The 24,356-nt window shown below is 38.5% G+C and overlaps 1 protein-coding gene across 1 annotated transcript in view; it reads left to right on the forward strand.

Annotated features, from left to right (window-relative positions):
• The window catches only part of RP1 (RP1 axonemal microtubule associated), a 280,580-nt gene that overhangs the window by 45,018 nt on the left and 211,206 nt on the right, over nt 1-24,356 (forward strand). The window contains exon 6 of the mRNA XM_058528715.1: nt 1,821-1,953. Within this exon, the coding sequence (XP_058384698.1) occupies nt 1,821-1,953 (133 nt within the window). The remainder of the gene's footprint in view (nt 1-1,820; nt 1,954-24,356) is intronic.

Consider the following 24,356-nt stretch of genomic DNA (forward strand, 5'->3'; position numbering starts at 1 on the left):
CCATCTTCTTTACATTAAAGTCATAAAAGATCCCGAAGCAGAATGAAAAAATAAAACTCACTTTATGAAAATATAGAATGTAGAAGTTAGATTTCAAAATTCAAAATTATTGCCTGGCTTGTATATGAAATAATATTCTCTTTTATGCTATATAGAGCTTTTGAAGTATGATATTCAAATTGATATTTAATTGACCATATATAATAATATCTTTTACTTTTTTCTCTCCTAGTAAGCTAAACTAACTTACAAAAATTATCATTAATCCTTCTTCCATATCATTTGAGTAATAATCAATAAACAATATTCATTATTAAGCTGGGATGCTGAGACAGTGGTTAAGTGATCTGAAAAGATTATATAATATTGCAGAGGAAAGACAAAAACTCAGGCTGAAAATTCCTATTGTCTTTCTCCCTATGGCAAGTACTCTCTCATTGCAAGACAACTTGTTTGCTTGAGGTTTACCTCACCTGTCTGAGTACCAGTGAAGAAGAGAGATGTTCTTGATTTAACGTTTTATTCTGAGTATATAAAACTCTTATATAATTTACCCATTTGGCCAAATTGGGAATTTTCTGTTTGATTCTTATAATACAGTTTAAAAGTTTGAAATTTAAAATTTTAAGTAAACTAGTGCCAATAACTTGAGGGGATTAGAATTAAAACTTTGAGTCCATTATAGCAATTATGATACAATATTTCCATAGTTCATAAAATAATCACATTGCTTTGAGGATCTTAATCTTGATTCTTTCAAGTTTAGTTAAGCAAGATTACAAAATAAAAAGTTTCAAATGGTGATTTATTTTGTATTTCTCAAATGATCTGCCTTGCTCTTTAATTAAAATAACCAAGTCAAATAGTGATGGCAGCGGTAGCAGCCTTGCAAACCAAGGGTAATTCTGTGTGGTTCTCAGGGAGCCTTTCTAAAAGTGTGATTGCACGAGAATTACACTTGATGTGAATTCATGAGTGCAAATTTCTGGGCCTTACCAAGACCCACAGAATTAGTAGCTTTACAGACTGAAAATCTACTTTTATGACAATATGACTTCTTAAACACATCAAAGTTGAAAAACTCTGATTTAAGGCATTTTACAGACAGTAAGATTAATTTAACAAGTAAAATAACACCTCACTGGAACTTTTAAAAGAATAATAGTGCCCTACTCATGAAAGCCTAGATTTTAGAATCAGAAAACATAATTTCTATCTTTTGATGATTTTTGACATTCATCTGATCTTACCAGAATTTATTAACATCTTTATTTAACTCCAGGATAAATGGATTAGATAGAATATAGTATCATAGGTACCCAAATAAATAATTACTGCTTGAATTTCATTCATTGCTAAGGACCCACGGAGGGAAATATATCAGTTTGAATCTGTATTACGTGAAATTTAGCTCATGCTAATGTTTTATAAAATCACCTTAAAATAAAAAAACTCATTACTAAGAGGTTGGAACAGGGGAATAATAGATTTTTAAAAATTATAAACATCTCTTTCTAAATAGGAAAATATTGATGGCACTGAGAAAATTTGGGAGGTAATTGGCATTTTTAGCTTTTCAATATAGAGAAATTAGAAATAGAAAAATTTCAAAATAGAGAAAAGAAATGCCATTGTACTTGAGATGGCAATAAAAGAAGAAATTAGCACTTTTCTTGTCAAGTATTCAACAACTTCTTTTACTAAAGAAAAGCAAAATGATCTTCCCTGAGCTAAGTGTCAGGTTTGGACAAAAACTTTTATTTGACTTATTGATAAAGTATTCTTACATTTTTTTAGAATTAATATTGTTGCTATTGTAGATACAATTGTGGAACATGAATTCTAGAAGAGAGTTTTATATACCTGTTCAACGATGGTTGGCACGAGATCAAGAGGATGGGGAAATCTGTCGAGAATTTCCTGTTTTAAACAAAGGACAACCCATCCTGCCAGGTAGGGAAGATCCAACTCCAGGCAGCACAGATAAAACTTGTTTGCCTAAATGCTGAAGGACAGGAAACTTAATGCATACATGTTGGTTAAATGAATGAATGATTAAAGAACTGCTCTTTTCTTACCAATTACCTCTGCTGGTGTGACAGGTGCATCTAAATTTTTCAGCTGTTTCATGTACTGGCATTCAGGAATATGTTCTTGTCAACAGTTAGCCCTGTAGGAAGGTCAGTTTGTTTCCAATATCTATAAGTTTGTTTTGTTTGTTTTGTTTTTTAGATTCTATATATAAGTGAAATCATACAATATTTATCTTTCTCTGACATTTCACTTATATAATACCCTCTAGGTCCATTCATGTTGTCACAAATGGCAAGATTTCCTTATTTTTTATGGCTGAGTAATATTCCATTGCATGTACAATGTATTCTGTTGTATGTATGTATGTGTGTGTGTATATATATATATACCACATCTTTTTTATTCATCTATTGATGGACACTTAGGTTGCTTCCATATCTTGGCTATTGTAAATAAAGCTGCAAAGATCATAGGGATGCATATATCTTTTTGAATTAGTGTTTTTGTTTTATTCAGATAAAACCCAGAAGCTGAATTGCTGAATCATATGGTAGTTCTATTTTTGGGGGGTAAGTGAAATAGGTGAAAGAGATAAAGAAGTACATCATGGGGATGTAATAATGTACAGCATAGAGAATATAGTCAATAATATTTTATGAACTTTCTATGGAGACAGATGGTAACTAGACTTGTGGTGATCATTTCCATAGTGTATATAAATATAGAATCACTGTGATGGACACCTGGAATTAATAGGATATTATATGTCAATTATACTTCAATAAAAAAATCATTATATTGTATACTTATACTAGTGCAATATTATATGTCAATTATATCTCAATAAAACTGGAAAAGAAATAATAAAATAAAATACCAGCTATAATTATTCTCAGCATTCTTCCTCATCTGCCCATTCGCTTCACCCAGGAGGAGACATTTGCCAGGTTCCCTGTTCCTACCCACTGTTAGTAATGATGCAGGGGTCACTTTTTGCTTCTTCATCTCTCATTTTAATTGTAAAATTCTACTCAAAGAAGTCATATTCTGCAAATACATACTGATTTTCATTGGCTTTCTGTACTACTTGGTACTAATGGATTATTAATAAACATTTTTATTTTCAGTTTCTCCACATGGCTTCGTGAAACCTCTCATGTGTTATCTCTCATGTGCTATTTATAAACTTGGTAAGCCTTTAGTTATCCAGGTCAGTGGTATATAGAGCACATGATAGCTGACCTCAGCTATATTTTTGCCTAATAATCTAGCTAAGATTGATACTATGGATGAAATGATATTGCAAGCAACAGCCTTCACTAGAGATAGAGATATCAGTTCTAGGTGGTATAAATAAGGAAAAGCTGGATTAGTGTCTTTTTTGCTATATTGCATGTAGCATCTTTCCATAAAGAGTTAGGGTAGTATTAGTCATTTAAGGTAAAAGGAAATCTAAAAGTGTTTGCCTGGCTAACCAGTATACTATGTCGTGTACCTGAAAAAATACGTTCTGTAATTATGGATTATTTTTCTGCAGAGGGTAAAAATTGCTAAGAAAACCAGAGCAAAATTGGCCTCTCTCAGGCTGTGCAAGATGTATTTTTTTAATTTTTATTTTTATTTGTGGTAACAAACACATAACATTAAATTTACTGTCTTAAACATTTTTAAGTGTAAATTTCAGGAGTGTTAAGTATATTACCATTGTTTTGTAACAGATCTCTAGAACTTTTTTTATCTAAAGCTGAAATTCTATTTCTTCTTGTGTGAGTTTTGGCAGATTGTGTCTTTCAAGGAATTGGTCCACTACATCTAGATTATCAAATTTGTGGACATAGAGTTTGTGCATAGTATTCCTTTATAGTTGTTTTAATTTTCCACGGGATCTGTAGTGATGTTCCCTCTTTCATTTCTGATATTAGTAATTTGTGTCCTCTCTCCTTATTTCTTATTTAGGCTGTCTAGAGACTTATTGATTAATAAAATCTTTTCAAAGAACCAGCTTTTGGTTTCATTGATTTTCTCTATTGATTTCCTGTTTTTTCAGTTTGATCAATTTCTGCTTTAAGTCTTATTTATTTTCTTCTTGTTTACTTTGGGTTTAATTTGCTATTCTTTTTCTAGTTTCCTAAGGTGGAAACAGATGGTTGATTTTAGATCTTTCTTCTTTTCTAATGTATGCATTCAATGCTATAAATCCCTCCAAGCATGGCTTTTGCTGCATCCCACAAATCTTGATAAGTTGTGTTTTCTTTTTCATTTAGCTTAAAATAGTTTTAAATTTTTTTTTGAAATTTCTTCTTTGACCTATATGTTATTTAGAAATGTATTATTTAATCTCCATGTATTTTGGAATTTTCCAGTTATCTTTCTCTTGTTGATTTCTAGTTTAATTCCACTGTGGTCTAAGAGCAGACATTGTCTGATTTCTATTCTTTTAAATTTGTTAAGTTGTGTTTTATGGCCCAGACTGTGGTCTATCTTGGTGAATATCCCATGTGAGCTTGGGAATGATGTGTATTCTGCTGTTGTTGAATGAAGTAATCTATAGATGTGAATTATAAACTGTTGACTGATAGTGTAATTGAGTTCACCTATGTCCTTATTGATTTTCTGCCATTTCTGTCCATTTCTGAGAGGTGGATGTTGAAGTCTCCAACTATGATAGTGGATTCATTTATTTCTCTTTGCAATTCTGTCAGGTTTTGCCTCGCGTAGTTTGATGCTCTGTTGTTAAGGTGTGTTTGTATGAAGAATTACCATGTCTTCTTGGAGAATTGACCCTTTCATCATTAGTAATGCCCTTTTATAGCCAGCCCTGGTAGTCTAGTGGTTAAGATTTGGTGGTGGCCTGGGTTCGTTTCCCAGTCAGGGAGCCACACCACCCATCTGTTGGTTGTCATAGTGTGGTTGCTGCATGTTGCTGTGATGCTGAAAACTATTCCACTAATATTTCAAGTACCAGCAGAGTAACCCATCGTGGACATGTTTAAGCAGAGCTTCCAGACTGAGACATGCTAGGAAGAATAAACTGACCACTCATTTCCGAAAAAATCGGCCATGAAAACCCTATGAATAGCGGCAGAGCATTGTCTGATATAGTGCTGGAAGGTGAGAAGATGGCACAAAAACACCAGGCAGGGTTCCACTCTGCTGTACACAGCGGCACTAGGAGTCGGAATCAACTTGCCAGCACTAGCAACAGAAATGCCCTTCTTTATCCTTGGTAACTTTCCTTGCTTTGACATGTGCTGTCTGAAATTAACAAAACTACTTCTGCTTTCTTTTTATTAGTGTTAGCACGGTATATTTTTCTTTATCCGTTTACTTTTAATCTATTTATGTCTTTATATTTAAAGTGGTTTCTCGTAGACAACATATAATGGGGTCTTAGTTTTTGATCCACTCTCAAACTCTGTCTTTTAATTGGTGCATTTAGACCATTGATGTTCAAAGAGATTATTGATATAATTGGATTAATATCTACCATATTTGCTACTGTTTTCTATTTGCTGCCCTTGTTTTTTGTTCCTATTTTGTTTTTCACTGTTTTTCTGCCCTTTGTGGTTTTAATTGATTTAATCAAGAAAATCATTCTATTTTCTGTCTTAGCATATAATTTATAATTTTTTTAAACTTTATTTAGTGGTTTCCCTAGAGTTTGCAAATACGCTTTTACAACTAATCCAAGTCCACTTTCAAATAACACTATACTTCTTCATGGGTAGTGTGAGTACCCTGTAATAACAACATAATCTAATTTTCCTCTCCTATCCCTTGTATCATTGCTGTAATTCATTTCTTATATGTATAAGCCTACATAAGCATATATATGGATATACGATATATACATTGTTTCTATTATTATTTTGAACAAACTGTTATCTGTTAGATCAAATAAGAGTAAGAAATATAAAGTTTTTGTTTTAGCTTATTGTTTCTTTGATGCTTTCCTTTCTTTATGTAGATTTGAGTTTCTGACCTATATTATTTTCCTTTTCTCTACAGAACTTTTTAAACATTTGCTGTAAGGCAGGTCTATTGCCAACAAATTCTCTCAATTTTTGTTTGTCTGAGAAAGTCTATTTCTCCTTCACTTTTGATGGGTAGTTTCTCAGGGTACAGAATTCTAGGTTGATTTTTTTTTCTCTCAACACTAAATATTTCACTCTGTTCTCTCCTTGCTTGCATGGTTTCTGAGAAGTTAAATGTAATTCTTATCTTTGTTTCTGTATAAGTAAGGTGGGTTTTTTTTTTTCTGTATATTCCTTCAGGATTTTTTCTTTATCTTTGATTTTTCTGTAGTTTGAAAACAATATGCCTAATGTAGTTTTTTTTCTTTTTTTGGCATTTATCATGCCTGATGTTCTCTGAGATTCCTGGATCTGTGGTTTGGTGTCTGACATTAATTTGAGGAAATTTTCAGTCGTTATTGTTTCAAATATCTTTTGTTCCTTTCTCTCTCTTTTCTCCTTGTATGTCCATTATATGTATGTTACACCTTTTGTAATTGTCCTATAGTCCTTGTTTTTCAGTCTTTGTTCTCTGTGCTTTTCAGTGTGGAGGCTTCTATTAATATATCTTCAAAGCTCAGAGATTTTTCCCTCAGCAGTGTAGTGTCTACTAATAAGCCCATCAAAAGTATTCTTTGCTTTTGTTCCAATGTTTTTGATCTCTAGCATTTCTTTTTGGTTCTTTCTTAGGATTTCCTTCTCTCTACTTACATTACCCATTTGTTTTTGCTTGTTGTCTATATAATCCATTAGAGCCCTTAGCATATTAATCATAGCTGTTTTAAATTCCAGTCTGGTAATACCAACAGCCCTGACATGTCTGGTTCTGATGCTTGCTCTGTCTCTTCAAATTGTGTTTTTTACCTTTTAGTATGCATTGTGATTTTTTTCTTGGTAGCTGGATGTGATGTACCAGCTAAAAGGAACCACGCTCAATAGTCCTTTAGTAACATGGTGGTGAGGTGTAGGGTGAGGGGAAAGATTTTATAGTCCTATGATTAGGTTTCAGTCTTTTAGTGAGCCTATGCCTCTGGCCTGTGAACTTCACAAGTGTTTCTCAGTTATTTTCCCCCCTCTTAGGTGCGACAGGATGACGACAGTGGGGTGGAGTTGGGAGTTTCTTTTTTTCCCCATGTGTAAGGCTAGAATGGGCTGGAGTTGGATATTTCCCTTCTCACACTTGGAATGTTAGAGCTGGCTGGAGTTGGGTATTTCCCTTCCCCCAGGTCAGTTAGGCTCCAGTAATACCCTATCAGGTTAGGATCTGGTTAACTCATTTCTCCTGACAGTAGGCCTTGTTAAGAAGAACGGAGTGCTCTGGTGTATTTTAAAATGCTTCACTTTCCCCTCCTCAGCCAGAAGCAGGAGGAGATTTTTTTCTGATGTTTCCTGTGAGAACCTAGTTGAGCTCCTGGAGGCAAAACTCACAAAAGTATGCGGGGACCCCTATGAGTAGGCATCCCCCTAGGACTAGGTCCTCCTGAAGTTTTAACTCTCAGACTTGTCTGCCATGAGCCTCCAACAGTTTGTTAATTATAGTTCAGATTTTCCTGCCCCAGCAGTGGTTCCCATGGCAGTTTCTTTCTGCTCAAGAGTCTCTGCTGCCATAAGCTATGACTCCCTGTGTTCACCTGTCTGTCCCTTTAATCTCAGGGGCCCTAGTTTCCCTGTGTCCTCACCTCTTTTGTGGATCCAAGAAGAGGTGGTTTTTCAGTCAGTTCAGCCTTTTACTTGTTGTTAGGATGGAGTGGCAACTTTCAAGCTTCTTACGTGTGGAACTGGAACCGAAGCTGAAACTGTATACCCATTAAACACTAATTCCCTCTCCTCTGTTCCCCCAGTGCTTAGAAACCAACTTGCTACTTAGTTTCTATGATTTTGTCTACTTTAGAGTCATATGAGAAGGTTCATACAATATTTATCCTTTTATAACTGGCTTATTTCACTTAGCTAAATGTCCTTGAGGTTTATCCATGTTGTAGTATGTAGCAGAATTTCCTTTATAATCTTTTGTATTTCTGAGGTGTCTGTTGTAACCTCTCCTCTTTCATTTCTGATTTTACTTATTTGTGCCTTCTCTCTTTTTCTCTTGGTGAGTCTAGCTAAAGGTTTGTCAATTTTCTTTATCTTTTCAAAGATCCAGCTCTTGGTTTTATTAATTTTTTCTATTGTTTTTGTGGTCTCTATTTCATTTCTTTCTGCTCTGATTTTTATTATTTCCCTTCTTCTACTGATTTTGGGCTTGGTTTGTTCTTCTTTTTCCAGTTCCTTTAGGTGCATTGTTATATTGTTTATTTGAGATTTTTCTTGTTTGTTGAGATAGGCCTGTATCGCTATAAACTTCCCTCTTAGAACCGCTTTTGCTGTATCCCATAAATTCTGGCATGTCATATTTTCATTTTCATTTGTCTCCAGGTATTTTTTGATTTCTTCTTTGATTTCTTTGTTGACCCAGTCGTTGTTCAGTAGCATTTTGTTTAATCTGCACGTATTTGTGGGTTTTCTGATTTTCTTCCTATAGTTGATTTCTAGTTTCATACAGTTGTGGTCAGAAAAGATGCTTGGTATTATTTCAATCTTCTTAAATTTATGGAGACTTCTTTTGTAGTCTAATATGTGATCAATCCTGGAGAATGTTCCATGTGCATTTGAAAAGAATGTGTATTCTTTGGTTTTTGGATGGAATGCTCTGTATATATCTACTAGGTCCATCTGTTCTAGTGTGTCATTTAAGGCCAATGTTTCCTTATTGATCTTCTGTTTAGATGATCTATCCATTGGTGTAAGTGGAGTGTTAAAGTCCCCTACTATTATTGTGTTACTGTCTATTTCTGTTTTTATGTCTGTTAATAATTGCTTTATATATTTAGGTGCCGCTACATTGGGTGCGTAGATATTTACAAGTGTTATATTCTCTTGTTGGCTTGTTCCCTTGATCATTATGTAATGCCTTTCTTTGTCTCTTTTTACAGTTTTTGTTTTAAAGTCTATTTTGTCTGATATGAGTATTGCTACCCCAGCTTTCTTTTCATTGCCATTTGCGTGGAGTATCTTTTTCCATCCCTTCACTTTCCATTTGTGAGTGTCCTTAGGTCTGAAGTGTGTCTCTTGTATGCAGCCTATACATGGGTCTTGTTGTTTTACCCAATCAGCCACCCTATGCCTTTTACTTGGAGCATTTAGTCCATTGATATTTACAGTAGCTATTGATAAGTATGTACTTACTGCCATTTTTTAACTTTTTTTCCTCAGTGTTTTAGTAGTCCTTCTCTGTTCCTTTCTTCTTCTATACAGAATTGATGGTCTCTTTAGTTTGACCTCTGTCTGAAAGCTCTACTCTTTAACGCCCCTTGTCCCTCCTTTTATGTTTTTGATATAATATCTAACCTCTTTTTTGTGCATTTGTATCCATTACCGTCTTATCATGGAAATAGATAATTTTTCCTATTTGTGGTCTTCTCTTTTCCCCTTAAATCAGTCCCTTTAACATTTCTTGTAGCACTGGTTTCTTGGTGACAAACTCCTTTAATTTTTGCTTGTCTGGGAAATTTTTGATCTCTCCTTCCATTTTGAATGATAATCTTGCTGGGTAGAGTATTCTTGGCTGTAAGTTTTTTCCTTTTAGCACTTTAAATATATTGTGCCATTCTCTTCTAGCCTGTAAGGTTTCTGCTGAGAAGTCAGCTGATAGCCTTATGGGGTTTCCTTTGTATTTAACTTGACTTTCTTTTGCGGCTTTTAGGATTCTCTGTTTATCTTTAATTCTAGACATTTTGATTATGATGTGTCTTGGTGTGGGCCTCTTTGGGTTTATCTTGTTTGGGGCTCTCTGTGCTTCCTGTACCTGGATGTCTGTTTCCTTCCTTAGGTTAGGGAAGTTTTCATCTATTATTTCTTGAAATAGATTCTCTGCCCCTTTGTCTCGCTCTTCTCCTTCCGGGACACCTATAACACGGATGTTAGTGCGCTTGATGTTGTCCCAGAGGTCCCTTAGACTGTCCTCACTCTTTTTAATTCTTTTCTCTTTTACCTGTTCAGCTTGGGTTATTTCTTGTAGTCTTTTGTCCAGCTCACAGATCCGTTCTTCTGTATCCTCTACTCTGCTTTTGAGTCCCTCTAGTGAATTTTTCATTTCCAGTATCGTATTCTTCATTTCTGATTGGTTCTTTTTTATATTTCCATTTCTTTGTTGACATTCTCACTGAGTTCATCTATTCTTCTCCCCAGATCTGTGAGCATCCTTAACACTCTTAGTTTGAACTCTCTGTCGGGTAGGTTGCTCATTTCTCTTTCACTTAGTTCCTTTTCTGGAGTTTTGTCCTGTTCCCTTACTTGGAATGTATTCCTTTGCCTCCTCATTGTACCTCTTTCCCTGTGCTTGTGTCTACATATCAGGCAGGTCAGCTACGTCTCCTGCTCTTGGATAGGTGACCTTTTACAAGTGATGGCTTAGGAGTCCTGCAGTGTGCTTCCCTCAGTTCTCAATGTTCCCGGGGTGACCTCTATGTGGGCTACGTGTGTCCTTCTGTTGTGGCCTGTTTGCTCTCCCTGTAGGTGCCCAGGGAGGCAGAGTTATGCTCCTGGCCAGCTGTTTTAATGATCAGCTGCTTGTAGTTGTTGTGGGCCCTTCAGTCTCTTTATCAGGTGTGGGGAACCCCAGCACAGTTGGCTGCAAGTTCTAATACCACATTTGTGTTGCAGTATTTCTTTTAAGTGAGTAGGCCTCCAGTGTGGCAAGTTGTTAGGCTCAGAGGCTTACAATTGCTATAAGCCTCCAGCCTTTAGGTCTCTTGTCAGCTCTCTGAGGATTGCAGCTGGGTGGGGCTGGCCTCAGGCACGGGAGCACCCGACTGTTTCAGACTTTGGAAGGTGGGGCAAACCCCCTATGTGGGTCTTTAGGGAGCACAAGTCTTTTGCAGCTGACGAGCCCTGCCGTTCACACACACTCAGTCAACACAGTCCTGCCCTGTCTGTGCGCCCCGACCTCCCGAAGGGAACCCTGTCTCTCCACGGCTGGAGCCCCACACACTCCGCCACCGCCCCACACTCTCCACCGGCTTCTTGTGCATGCCCTGCCCCACTGAAGTCGGCTCAGTTGCTAGGCTGCAGAGAATCCAGTCACCAATCTATGCAGGCCCACAAGTTGCCTGAGGGCTTGTTGTTGGGTGGGGCCAGTCTCTAGGGTGGGCTGCCTGCCCTGGCTGAACTTGATTAAATCGTTGCTCTAGTGGAGCAGACCCTGGGCTAGCAGGCCTCAGGGAGAACTCCAATGGCGTCTGTGTCAGCCCGCCCACACCAGGCCACAACAATGGCCGCCGCCAATGTCCCAGTCCCTGGAGAGGTCTCACCTCTCACCGAGATGCACACAGGGCCTATTAGGTGAGTCTCTTTTCACCAAAGCACTGTGCACTTTTCTTTCTGGTGATTTTAGGTTGCTTTCTGAAACGGATGAGTTTGCGTGTGGGCCCTTTAAGTGCTGGTTTTAATTTCTTTGTGAACCAGCTTTTCTGGGGTGACTCCCCAATGTTTTAGTAGCAGGCAAAGTCGGATATTATGGCACTCGTCTTGATTGTGCTGGGTCCACAAAATGCCCGTAGTGGAGATGCTCTCGGCTCAGGGCCCCGCGCCTCCAGCGAGGGCTGCGTACCTTTGGGCTGCTCCCGGGCGGCCGTGAGGCGCTGCGGCTTGTGAAGGCGGCATTTTTCCTCTCCAGAAAGGAGTTTCTGCCTCTTCTACCTCAGTTAGGATTGTCCGTTGTTGCAGGAGTTCCTCTTATCCAGTTTTCAGTTCTGTCTCAGGGGTAATTTTTCCACGAGTAGTTGTAAATTGGCTGTGTCTGCGGGAGGAGGTGAGTTCAAAATCTGCCTACGCCGCCATCTTGACTTCTGTTTTTTTCTTATGATGAGAATTTTTAGGATTTATTCTCTTAGCAACTTTCAGATATACCATACCAGTGTTAACTGTAGTCATCATGCTGTACGTTACATCTCCGGTACTTATTTATCTTATAACTGGAAGTTTGTACCTTTTGACCACCGTCATCCAATTCTCCCACCCCCCCACTTCTAATAACCACAAATCTGATCTCTTTTTCTATTCTTTTGAGTTTTTTTTTTTAAGATTCCACATATAATTGAGGTAATACGGTAGTTGTCTTTCTCTCTCTGACTTATTTCACTTGGCATAATTCTCTCAAGGTCTATCCATATTGTCACAAATGGCAGGATTTCCTTCTTTTTTATGGCTGAATAGTATTCCGTTATTCCATTGTGTATATATACACCACAGTTCACTTTTCTTATATATTTGTCTACTAAATTCTTATACAGAAAATAAGGAAAGAGGACCTCTGATTGGAAGAATGCAAAAGTAATAGACCACTGTTTCTCTAACCCCTCTCCTCCTGCTACTCCCTTCCAAGTTTAGCAAAATTGGCCATTTGGTTTTTAAAAAGGGAGAAAATGAAATTTTGGGTAAAACCATAATAGAAAGTGTTATGAATCTTCAGAGGATGATTGCCAAGTTAACAATACTAGAAAAATAAATAAAGTTTCTTTCAGTGGTTGCTACTTATAAACCTTTTTTCTGTATGAGCTGAGGAGAGAGAGCAATACATAGAAATATCACTGATGTGAAAATCCAGAGGAATAGAGCTGGTGCAGAAGGGCAATGCAGAGTTATGTTTAAAAGTATGCAGAGCTCTGGAACCAGACTGCTTAGATGCCGATCCTGGCTTTATGTTAGTACAGTCACGTGCCACATCCTGATATTTTGGTCAACGACAGACCACATATACAGCGGTAGTCCCATAACATTTTAATGGAGCTGAAAAATTTCTGTTGCCTGGTGACGTCGTAGCCATCATAACATCATAGCGCAAGCATTACTCACATGTTTGTGGTTATGCTGGTGTAAACAAACCTGTGCTGCCAACCATATAAAAGTGTAGCACATATAATTATATACAGTACATAATACTTGATAATGATGATAAATGACTGTGTTGCTGCTTTATGTATTTACTATACTCTACTTTTATTGTTATTTTAGAGTGTACTCTTTCTACTTATAAAAAAAGTTTACTATAAAACTGTATGCCATGTTATGGTGACAGTAGCTTCATACATCATGTGTTTACCACATCTCTCTTTTTTTTTTTTTGTGATGAGATCAGCCCTGTGCTAACATCTGCCAATCCTCCTGTTTTTTTTTGCTGAGGAAGACTGGCCCTGGGCTAACATCCATGCCCATCTTCCTCCACTTTATATGGGACGCTGCCACAGCATGGCTTGCCAAGCAAAGCATTGGTGGCACCTGGGATCCAAACCAGCGAACCCCAGGCCGCCACAGCAAAGCACGTGCACTTAACCACTTACGCCACCAGGCTGGCCCCCGCATCTCTTGATCGCATTATTTTTTCTTGTGCTTGATTTATCTCATGTTGTTTTGTTCCTCATGGCCCCTAAGCTTACAAAATCCACTGCTACTGTTGCCAGTGAGAGGCCGTGTCGAGTGATTGAGCTAGAAATGCAATTAAAAGTGATTAAGGACTACAGAGCTGAAAAATCAGTGATGGTTATTGCTCGCCAGTCAGGCATGTCCCAATCCACTATAGCTATGATCTTGAAGACAAGAGCAAAGTGACGGAAGCTGTTAAAAGATCTGCTTCGTTGAAGGCAATGAGACTAACGCAAATTCAAGAAGGGCCAATATAAGATATGGAGAAACTTCTAATGACCTGGATTGAAGACCAGACACAGAAGCATATCCCTCTCAGCACCCTCTCATGAGGGTATCTCTCATGACAATCATGGCCAAAGCAAAAAGTTTGTTTGCAGTGTTGAAGGGAAAGACTGGATCTGACTATGGTGTTGAATTGACTGTTAGCTCTGGGTGGTTTAAATGATTCAAGAATCATTATACATTACATAATGTGAAAGTGAGTGGTGAGTCTGGAAGTGTTGATGTGAAGGCAGCTGAAGAATTTTTGGAAATTGTAGATAAGCTGATTGTGGAGGAAAATTACTTGCCAGAGCAATTATTCAATACTGATAAAGGCTCCCTATTCTGGAAACAGATAGCTGAAAGCACTTTCGTCCATAAGGAGGCCAAGTCAGTGCCAGGTTTCAAGGCTTTTAAAGACAGGATAACAGTCTTGCTTGTGGACAATGTTGCAGGCTACATATTGAAACCCTTTCTGGTCTGGCACAGTGAGAACCCCAGGGCCTTCAAGTGTATCAGTAAGCACACACTGCCAGTGTACTACAGGAGCAGTAAGAAGTCATGGATGACCCAGCTCCTCTTCCAAGATGCCCTTCTGAATTGCTGTGCCAGTGAAATGGAGAAGTACTGTTTGGACAATAACATGCCTTTAAGGATTTTGCTTGTTGTTGGTAACTCTCCTGAACATCCTTCTTTTATTTGTGATCTTCATCCTAATATCAAAGTGGTGTTTCTCCCTCCAAACACCAACTGTTTTATACAACCAATGGATCAAGGAGTTATAGCAGCTTTTAAGGCCTACTACCTGAGGAGAACCTTTACCCAGGCTATTGCTGCAACTGAGGAAGACACTGATGCAATTATGGAAGGATTACAATGTCTATTACTGCATCAAGAACCTTGCTTGGGCTCGGGGTGATGTCACCAAGGAGTGTAGGAATGGCATCAGGAAGAAGACACTCAAGAGGTTTGTCTATGACTTCAAAGAATTTGCCAAGGATGAGGAGGTTGCAAAAATCCACAAGGCTGTGGTTGAGATGGCAAATAACTTTAACCTGGGTGTGGATGAGGATGACATTGAGGAGCTCCTAGAGGTGGTTCCTGAGGAACTGACTAACGGGGAGTTGTTGGAACCAGAACAGGAACGCATAGCTGAAGAGGAGGTGAGAGAAAAGGAAAAATGCAGAAGAAGAAGAAGACACCCTCCCCAAAAAAATTCATAATGAAAGGTTTAGCAGAAGCTTTTGTAGACCTCAACAAGCTCCTTAAAAAGTTTGAAAACAGACCCCAACACCAAAAGGTTTTCATTAATAGAGGGGAATGTTCATCGTGCATTGTCTGCTTACAAGCAAATCTATGATGAAAAAAAGCAACAAACCAAGCAAACCACCATGGACATATTTCTGAAAAGAGTGACACCTCCTTAAGAAGAGCCTCAGGCAGGTCCTTCAGGAGGTATTCCAGAAGAAGGTGTTATTATCATGGGAGATGACAGCTCCATGTGTGTTATTACCCCTGAAGACCTTTCCATGGGACAAGGTGTGGAGGTGGAAGACAGTGATATTGATGATCCTGACCCTGTGTAGGCCGAGACTAATGTGTGTGTTTGTGTCTTAGTTTTTAACGAAAAGTTTACAAAGTAAAAAATAAATAAAAAATTTTAAAAATAGGAAAAAGCTTGTAGAATAAGAATATAAAGAAAGAAAATATTTTGTACACCTGTACAATGTGTTTGTATTTTTTTTTAATTTTTTGTTTATTGCAGTAACATTGGTTTATAACATTGTATAAATTTCAGGTGTACATGATTATACTTCTATTTCTGCATAGATTACATCATGTTAACCACCCAAATGCTAATTACAACCCATCACCACACACATGTGCAGAATTATCCCTTTCGCCCTCCTCCCTCCCCCCTTCACCTCTGGTAACCACCAGTCCAATCTCTGTCCCTATGTGTTTGTTTATTGTTGTTGTTATCTACTACTTAATGAAGGAAATCATACGGTATTTGACCTTCTCCCTCTGACTTATTTCACTTTGCATAATACCCTCAGTGTCCATCCATGTTGTCACAAATAGCTGGATTTCATCCTTTCTTATGGCTGAGTAGTATTCCATTGTGTATATATACCACATCTTCTTTATCCATTCGTCCCTTGATGGGCACTTAGGTTGCTTCCAAGTCTTGGCTATTGTGAATAACGCTGCATGTGAACACAGGGGTGCACGTATCGTTACGCGTTGGTGTTTTCAAGTTCTTTGGATAAACACCCAGCAGTGGAATAGCTGGATCATATGGTAGTTCTATCCGTGATTTTTTGAGGAATCTCCATACTGTTTTCCATAGTGGCTGCACCAGTTTGCACTCCCACCAGCAGTGTATGAGAGTTCCCTTCTCTCCACATCCTCTCCAACACGTGTTGTTTCCTGTCTTGTTAATGATAGCCATTCTGACGGGCGTGAGGTGATATCTCATTGTAGTTTTGATTTGCATTTCCCTGATAGTTAATGATTTTGAACATCTTTTCATGGGCCTATTGGCCATCTGTATATCTTCTTTGGAGAAATGTCTGTTCAGGTCTTTTGCCCCTTTCTTAATTGGGTTGTTAGTTTTTTTGTTGTTGAGAGGCATCAGTTCTTTGTATATTTTGGAGATTAAGCCCTTATCAGATGTATGGTTTGCAAATATCTTCTCCCAATTGTTAGGTTGTCTTTTCGTTTTGTTGATGGTTTCCTTTGTTGTGCAGAAGCTATTTAGTTTGGTGTAGTCCCATTTGTTTATTTTTTCTATTGTTTCTCTTGCCCGGTCAGACATGGTGCTTGAAAATATGTTGCTAAGACCGATGTCAAAGAATGTACTGCCTATGTTTTCTTCTAGAAGTTTCATAGTTTCAGGTCTTACATTCAAGTCCTTAATCCATTTGGAGTTAATTTTTGTGTCTGGTGTAAGGTAAGGGTCTACTTTCATTTTTTTGCACGTGGCTATCCAGTTTTCCCAACACCATTTGTTGAAGAGACTTTCTTTTCTCCATTGCATGTTCTAGGCTCCTGTGTCGAAGATTAGCTGTCCATAGATATGTGGGTATATTTCTGGGCTTTTGATTCTGTTCCATTAATCTGTGTGTCTGTTTTTGTGCCAGTACCATGCTGTTTTGGTTACTATAGCTTTGTAGTATATTTTGAAATCAGGGAGTGTGATACCTCCAGCTTTGTTCTTTTTTCTCAGGATTCCTTTAGCTATTCGGGGGCTTTTGTTGTTCCATACAAATTTTAGGATTCTTTGTTCTATTTCTGTGAAAAATGTTGTTGGAACTTTGATAGGGATTGCATTGAATCTATAGATGGCTTTAGGAAGTATGGACATCTTAACTATGTTAATTCTTCCAATCCAAGAGCACGGAATATCTTTCCATTACTTTGTGTCTTCTTCAATTTCTTCCAGCAATGTTTTAGAGTTTTTGGTGTACAGATCTTTCACCTCTTTGGTTAAGTTTATTCCTAGGTATTTTATTCTTTTTGTTGCAATTGTAAATGGGATGGTATTCTTAATTTCTCTTTCTGCTACTTCATTATTAGTGTATAGAAATGCAACTGATTTTTGTATGTTAATTTTGTATCCTGCAACTTTACCATATTCGTTTATTACTTCTAAAAGTTTTCTGGTGGATTCTTTAGGGTTTTCTATATATAAAATCATGTCATCTGCAAATAGTGAGAGTTTCACTTCTTCCTTTCCAATTTGGATCCCTTTTTTTTTTCTTTTTCTTGCCTGATTGCTCTGGCAATCAGTACTATGTTAAATAGGAGTGGTGACAGTGGGCATCCTTGTCTGGTTCCTGTTCTTAGAGGGATAGGTTTCCGTCTTTCACCATTGAAGATGATATTAGCTGTGAGTTTGTCATATATGGCCTTTATTATATTGAGGTACTTTCCTTCTATCCCCATTTTATTCCGAATTTTTTTCATAAATGGATGCTGTGTCTTGTCAAATGCTTTCTCTGCATCTATTGAGATGATCATGTGATTTTTATTCTTCATTTTATTAATGTGGTGTATTACGTTGATTGATTTGCGAATGTTGAACCATCCCTGCATACCTGGAATAAATCCCACTTGATCATGGTGTATAATCTTTTTAACGTATTGTTGTATGCGATTTGCTAGTATTTTGTTGAGGATTTTTGCATCGATGTTCATCAGTGATATTGGCCTGTAATTTTCTTCTTTTGAGTTGTCCTTGTCTGGTTTTGGTATCAGGGTAATGTCGGCTTGGTAGAATGAGTTAGGGAGGTACCCCCTTCCTCAATTATTTGGAAGAGTTTGAGAAGGATAGGTATTAAGTCTTCTTTGAATGTTTGGTAGAATTCACGAGGGAAGCGTCTGGTCCTGGACTTTTATATTTGCGGAGGCTTTTGATTACTGTTTCGATCTCCTTACTGGTGATTGGTCTATTCAAATTCTTTACTTCTTCTTGATCCAGTTTTGGAAGGTTGTATGATTCTAAGAATTTATCTGTTTCTTCTAGATTGTCGAATTGGTTGGCAAATAGCTTTTCATAGTATTCTCTTATAATCTTTTGTATTTCTGAGGTGTCTGTTGTAATTTCTCCTCTTTCATATCTGTTTTTACTTATTTGTGCCTTCTCTCTTTTTTTCTTGGTGAGTCTAGCTAAAGGTTTGTCAATTTTGTTTATCTTTTCAAAGAACCAGCTCTTGGTTTTATTAATTTTTTCTATTTTTTTTTGGTCTCTATTTCATTTCTTTCTGCTCTGATTTTTATTATTTCCCATCTTCTACTGATTTTCGGCTTTGTTTGTTCTTCTTTTTCCAGTTCCTTTAGGTGCATTGTTAGATTGTTTATTTGAGATTTTTCTTGTTTGTTGAGATAGGCCTGTATTGCTGTAAACTTCCCTCTTAGAACTGCTTTTGCTGTATCCCATAAATTCTGGCATGTCGTATTTTCATTTTCATTTGTCTCCAGGTATTTTTTGATTTCTTCTTTGATTTCTTTGTTGACCCAGTCGTTGTTCAGTAGCATTTTGTTTAATCTCCACGTATTTGTGGCCTTTCTGATTTTCTTCCTATAGTTGATTTCTAGTTTGATACTGTTGTGGTCAGAAAGGATGCTTGGTATTATGTCAATCTTCTTAAATTTATGGAGACTTGTTTTGTGGCCTAATATGTGATCAATCCTGGAGTATGTTCCATGTGCATTTGAAAAGAACATGTATTCTTCGGTTTTTGGATGGAATGCTCTGTATATATCTACTAGGTCCATCTGTTCTAGTGTGTCATTTAAGGCCAATGTTTCCTTATTGATCTTCTGTTTGGATGATCTATCCGTTGGTGCAAGTGGGGTGTTAAAGTCCCCTGCTATTATTGTGTTACTGTCTATTTCTGTTTTTATGTCTGTTAATAATTGCTTTATATATTTAGGTGCACCTACATTGGGTGTGTAGATATTTACCAGTGTTATATCCTCTTGTTAGATTGTTCCTTTGATCATTATGTAATGCCCTTCTTTGTCTCTTTTTACAGTTTTTGTTTTAAAGTCTATTTTGTCTGATATGAGTACTGCTGCCCCAGATTTCTTTTCATTGCCATTTGCGTGGAGTATCTTTTTCCATCCCTTCACTTTCCATTTGTGAGTGTCCTTAGGTCTGAAGTGTGTCTCTTGTATGCAGCCTATACATGAGTCTTGTTGTTTTACCCAATATGCCACCCTATGCCTTTTAATTGGAGCATTGAGTCCATTGATGTTTAAAGTAGCTATTGATAAGTATGTACTTACTGCCATTTTTTAACTTTTGTTTTTCTCAGTGTTTTAGTAGTCCTTCTCTGTTCCTTTCTTCTTCTATACAGAATTGATGGTCTCTTTAGTTTGACTTCTGTCTGAAAGCTCTACTCTTTAACTCCCCTCCTCCCTCATTTTATGTTTTTGATATAATATCTAACCTCTTTTTTGTGCATTTGTATCCATTGCCCTCTTATCATGGAAATAGATAATTTTTCCTATTTGTGGTCTTCTCTTTTCCCCTTAAATCAGTCCCTTTAACATTTCTTGTAGCACTGGTTTCTTGATGACAAACTCCTTTAATTTTTGCTTGTCTGGGAAATTTTTGATCTCTCCTTCCATTTTGAATGATAATCTTGCTGGGTAGAGTATTCTTGGCTGTAAGCTTTTTCCTTTTAGCACTTTAAATATATGTTGCCACTCTCTTCTGGCCTGTAAGGTTTCTGCTGAGAAGTCAGCTGATAGCCTTATGGGGTTTCCTTTGTATGTAACTTAACATTCTCTTACTGCTTTTAGGATTCTCTCTTTATCTTTAATTCTAGACATTTTGATTATGGTGTGTCTTGTTGTGGGCCTCTTTGGGTTTATCTTGTTTGGGGCTCTCTGTGCTTTCTATACCTGGATATCTGCTTCCTTCCTTAGGTTAGGGAAGTTTTCATCTATTATTTCTTGAAATAGATTCTCTGCCCCTTTGTCTCGCTCTTCTCCTTCCGGGACACCTATAACACGGATGTTAGTGCGCTTGATGTTGTCCCAGACGTCCCTTAGACTGTCCTCACTCTTTTTAATTCTTTTCTCTTTTACCTGTTCAGCTTGGGTAATTTATTCCAGTCTTTCATCCAGCTCACAGATCCGTTCTTCTGTATCCTCTACTCTGCTTTTGAGTCCCTCTAGCGAATTTTTCATTTCCAGTATCGTATTCTTCATTTCTGATTGGTTCTTTTTTATATATTCCATTTCTTTGTTGACATTCTCACTAAGTTCATCTATTCTTCTCCCCAGATCTGTGAGCATCCTTAACACTCTTAGTTTGAACTCTCTGTCGGGTAGGTTGCTCATTTCTCTTTCACTTAGTTCCTTTTCTGGAGTTTTGTCCTGTTCCCTTACTTGGAATGTATTCCTTTGCCTCCTCATTGTACCTCTTTCCCTACGCTTGTGTCTACGTATCAGGTAGGTCAGCTACATCTCCTGCTCTTGGATAGGTGACCTTTTACGAGTGATGGCTTAGGAGTCCTGCACTGTGCTTCCCTCAGTTCTCAGTGTTACAGGGGTGACCTCTATGTGGGCTACGTGTGTCCTTCTGTTGTGGCCTGTTTGCTCCCCCTGCATGTGCCCAGGTAGGCTGAGTTATGCTCTTGGTCAGCTGTTGTAATGCTCAGCTGCTTGTAGTTGTTGTGGGCCCTTCAGTCTCTTTATTGGGTGTGGGGAACCCCAGCACAGTTGGCTGCAGGTTCTAATACCACATTTGTGTTGCAGTATTTCTTTTAACTGATTAGGCCCCCAGCGTGGCAGGTTGTTAGGCTCAGGGCCTTACAGTTGCTATAAGCCTCCAGCCTTTAGGTCTCTTGTCAGCTCTCTGAGGATTGCAGCTGGGTGGGGCTGGCCTCAGGCACAGGAGCACCCAATGTTTCAGACTTTGGAAGGTGGGGCAAACCCCCTGTGTGGGTCTTTGAGCAGCACAAGTCTTCTGCAGCTGACAACCCCTGCCGCCCACAGGTCCACACACACAGTCAACACAGTCCTGCCCTGTGTGTGCGCCCCGACCTCCCGAAGGGGACCCAGTCTCTCCACGGCTGGAGCCCCACACACTCCACCAGCTCCTTGTGCATGCCCTGCGCCACTGAAGTCGGCTCAGTTGCTAGTCTGCAGAGAATCCAGTCACCAATCTATGCAGGCCCACAAGTTGCCTGAGGGCTTGTTGTTGGGTGGGGCCCGTCTCTAGGGTGGGCTGCCCGCCCTGGTTGAGCTGGATTAAATCGGTGCTCTAGTGGGTGGGGCAGACCCTGGGCTAGCAGGCCCCAGGGAGAACTCCAGTTGCGTCTGTGTCAGCACGCCCACACCAGGCCACAACAATGGCTGCCGCCAATGTCCCAGTCCCTGGAGAGGTCTCACATCTCACCGAGATGCACACAGGGCCTATTAGGTGAGTCTCTTTTCACCAAAGCACTGTGCACCTTTCTTTCTGGTGAGTTTCAGTTGCTTTCTGAAACTGGTGAGTTTGCGCGTGGGCCCTTTAAGAGCCGATTTTACTTTCTTTGTGAACCAGCTTTTCTGGCTGTATTCCCCAATGTTTTAGTAGCAGGCAAACTCAGATATTCTGCCACTCATCTCGATTGTGCTGGGTCCACAAAACGCCCACAGCCGGGGCGCTCCCGGCTGAGGGCCCCGTGCCTCCAGGGAGGGCTGCGGACCTGTGTGCTGCTCCTGGGCAGCCGTGAAGCTGGCGGCTTGTGAAGGCGGCGTTTTTTCTCTCCAGAAGGGAGTCTCTGCCTCTTCCACCTCAGTTAGGATTGTCCGTTGTTGCAGAAGTTCCTCTTATCCAGTTTTCAGTTCTGTCTCAGGGGTAATTTTTCCACGAGTAGTTGTAAATTGGCTGTGTCCGCGGGAGGAGGTGAGTTCAGAGTCTGCCTATGCCACCATCTTGACTTCTCTCCTAAAGTTCTTTGGATAAATACCCTGCAGTGGAATAGCTGGATCATATGGCAGTTCTATCGTTGATTTTTTGAGGAATCTCCGTACTGTTTTCCATAGTGGCTGCACCAGTTTGCTCTCCCACCAGCAGTGTATGAGAATTCCCTTCTCTCCACATCCTCTCCACGTGTTTGTATTTTAAGCCAAGTGTTATTACAAAAGTCAAAAAATTAAAAAATATTAAAAAGTTTATAAAGTAAAAAAGTTACAATAAGCTAAGGTTAATTTATTATTGAAGAAAGAAAAATTTTTTTTTATAAATTCTATGTAGCCTTGGGCCTGGCCTGGTGGCGTAGTGGTTAAGTTCGTGCGGTCTGCTTTGGCAGTCCGGGGTTCGCGGGTTTGGATCCCGGGTGTGGACCTACACACCACTCATGAAGCCATGCTGTGGTGGCGTCCCACATACAAAATAGAGGAAGATTGGCACAGACATTAGCTCATGGACAATCTTTCTCAGGCAAAAAGAGGAAGATTGGCGATAGATGTTATCTCAGGGCCAATCTTCCTCACCAAAAAAAAAAAAATTAGTGTAACTTAAGTGTAGTGTTTATAAAATCTATAGCAGTATACAGTAATGTCTTAGGACCTCACATTCCCTCACCACTCACTCACTGATTCACCCAGAGCTGGTTTCAGTCCTGCAAGCTCCATTCATGGTAAGTGCCCTGTACAGGTGTACGATTTTTTATCTTTTATGCCATATTTTTACTGTACCTTCTATGTTTAGATAAACAAATCCTTATCATTATGTGACAATAGCCTACAGTATTCAGTACAGTAACATACTGTACAGTTTTATGGCCTAGGAGCAATAGGCTGTACATATAGCCTAGGTGAGTAGAAGGCTATACCACCTAGGTTTGTGTAAGTACACTCTCTGATGTTTGCACAATGACAAAATTGCCTGAGGACAATTTCTGCATTTCTCAGAATGTATCCCCATTGTTAAGAGGTTCATAACTGTATAAAACACATATAAAAAATAAATATTTTAAAAGATTTAAATTTCCCACTTCAGGGAATCATTTTGCTCACCTTCTAAAATGTATATAGCCCATTTTAGAGGTTCTCTGCCTTACTAATCTGTTAATTGGGTAAAATAATAGTATGCACATCATCCTGTTAAAGGACTAATATAAATAATGTATTAGAATTAAATGACAATTAAAACAATAATGTATATAAAGTACCTAATAACAACTAAAACTATATTTTAGTCCAAATGTTGCTAATTAACTGTGTGACCTCTGACCATTTACTTAACCCCTCTGTGCTTCAAATTACTTGTCTGTAAAACTGAGATAATAATCCTTTCTCTGTATTACAAGGTTGTTAGATGGAATAAACTAAATAACGTATATGAAAGTACTTTATAACGTATAATATACACAAATATGAAGGATTATCTTTTTGGAATTGTAAATTTAAATAGAGATACTTAAAAAAAATTACTTCAAATGGTGCTGTAGGCCTAAGTAAGGACTCATTTAATCTGATGTTTTTATGCCCTGTTGTGACAACCTAAGGGAAAATACGCAAGTGAGCAAAGCTAGGTACCTCACTGCGCTTTCTGTCCTTTATGCTGAATAACTATATATGAATGGTAAACTGTGCAGTAGTTTCATTGTAACTGATGAGTGTGGATTATTTTTAGAATTATTTTTGAGACATTTACTGTATTTATTCTTCCAGCCTTTTGTCACATGAAACATCTGCAGTAGTCGCATTATCTTAAAATTTTGTTTGAACTTTGGAAGTTGTTTCCACACTAGATGGCGTTTTCCCCTAAAGACACTGTAGCTTGTTTGAAAATATTTGTTTTTCCAAGTTCTGTTTGTCTTGCCTGGCACCATCTATGGGTTGGAAAGGAGGTGTTGTCTGTCCAGTATTGCAGTGAGTCATACACTTGTCATTCAATCTCTGCCTGGTATTCTGCCCTGCTCTCTGTTGGGCATCTAAGAGCAAATTGAGGAAACTCAGGGACCAGGAGATTCAGTCCTGCCCTGAAGTATTGCATGTTGTATCTTATTGCTGAGAATGTCCCAGGACCCACTTCTGGAGTAGTATGGGGTGTGAACATTAGATGCCAAAGAATGT

This window comes from Diceros bicornis, chromosome 33 (genome assembly GCF_020826845.1).
Source record: "Diceros bicornis minor isolate mBicDic1 chromosome 33, mDicBic1.mat.cur, whole genome shotgun sequence".
Classification (NCBI taxonomy): Eukaryota; Metazoa; Chordata; class Mammalia; order Perissodactyla; family Rhinocerotidae; genus Diceros; species Diceros bicornis.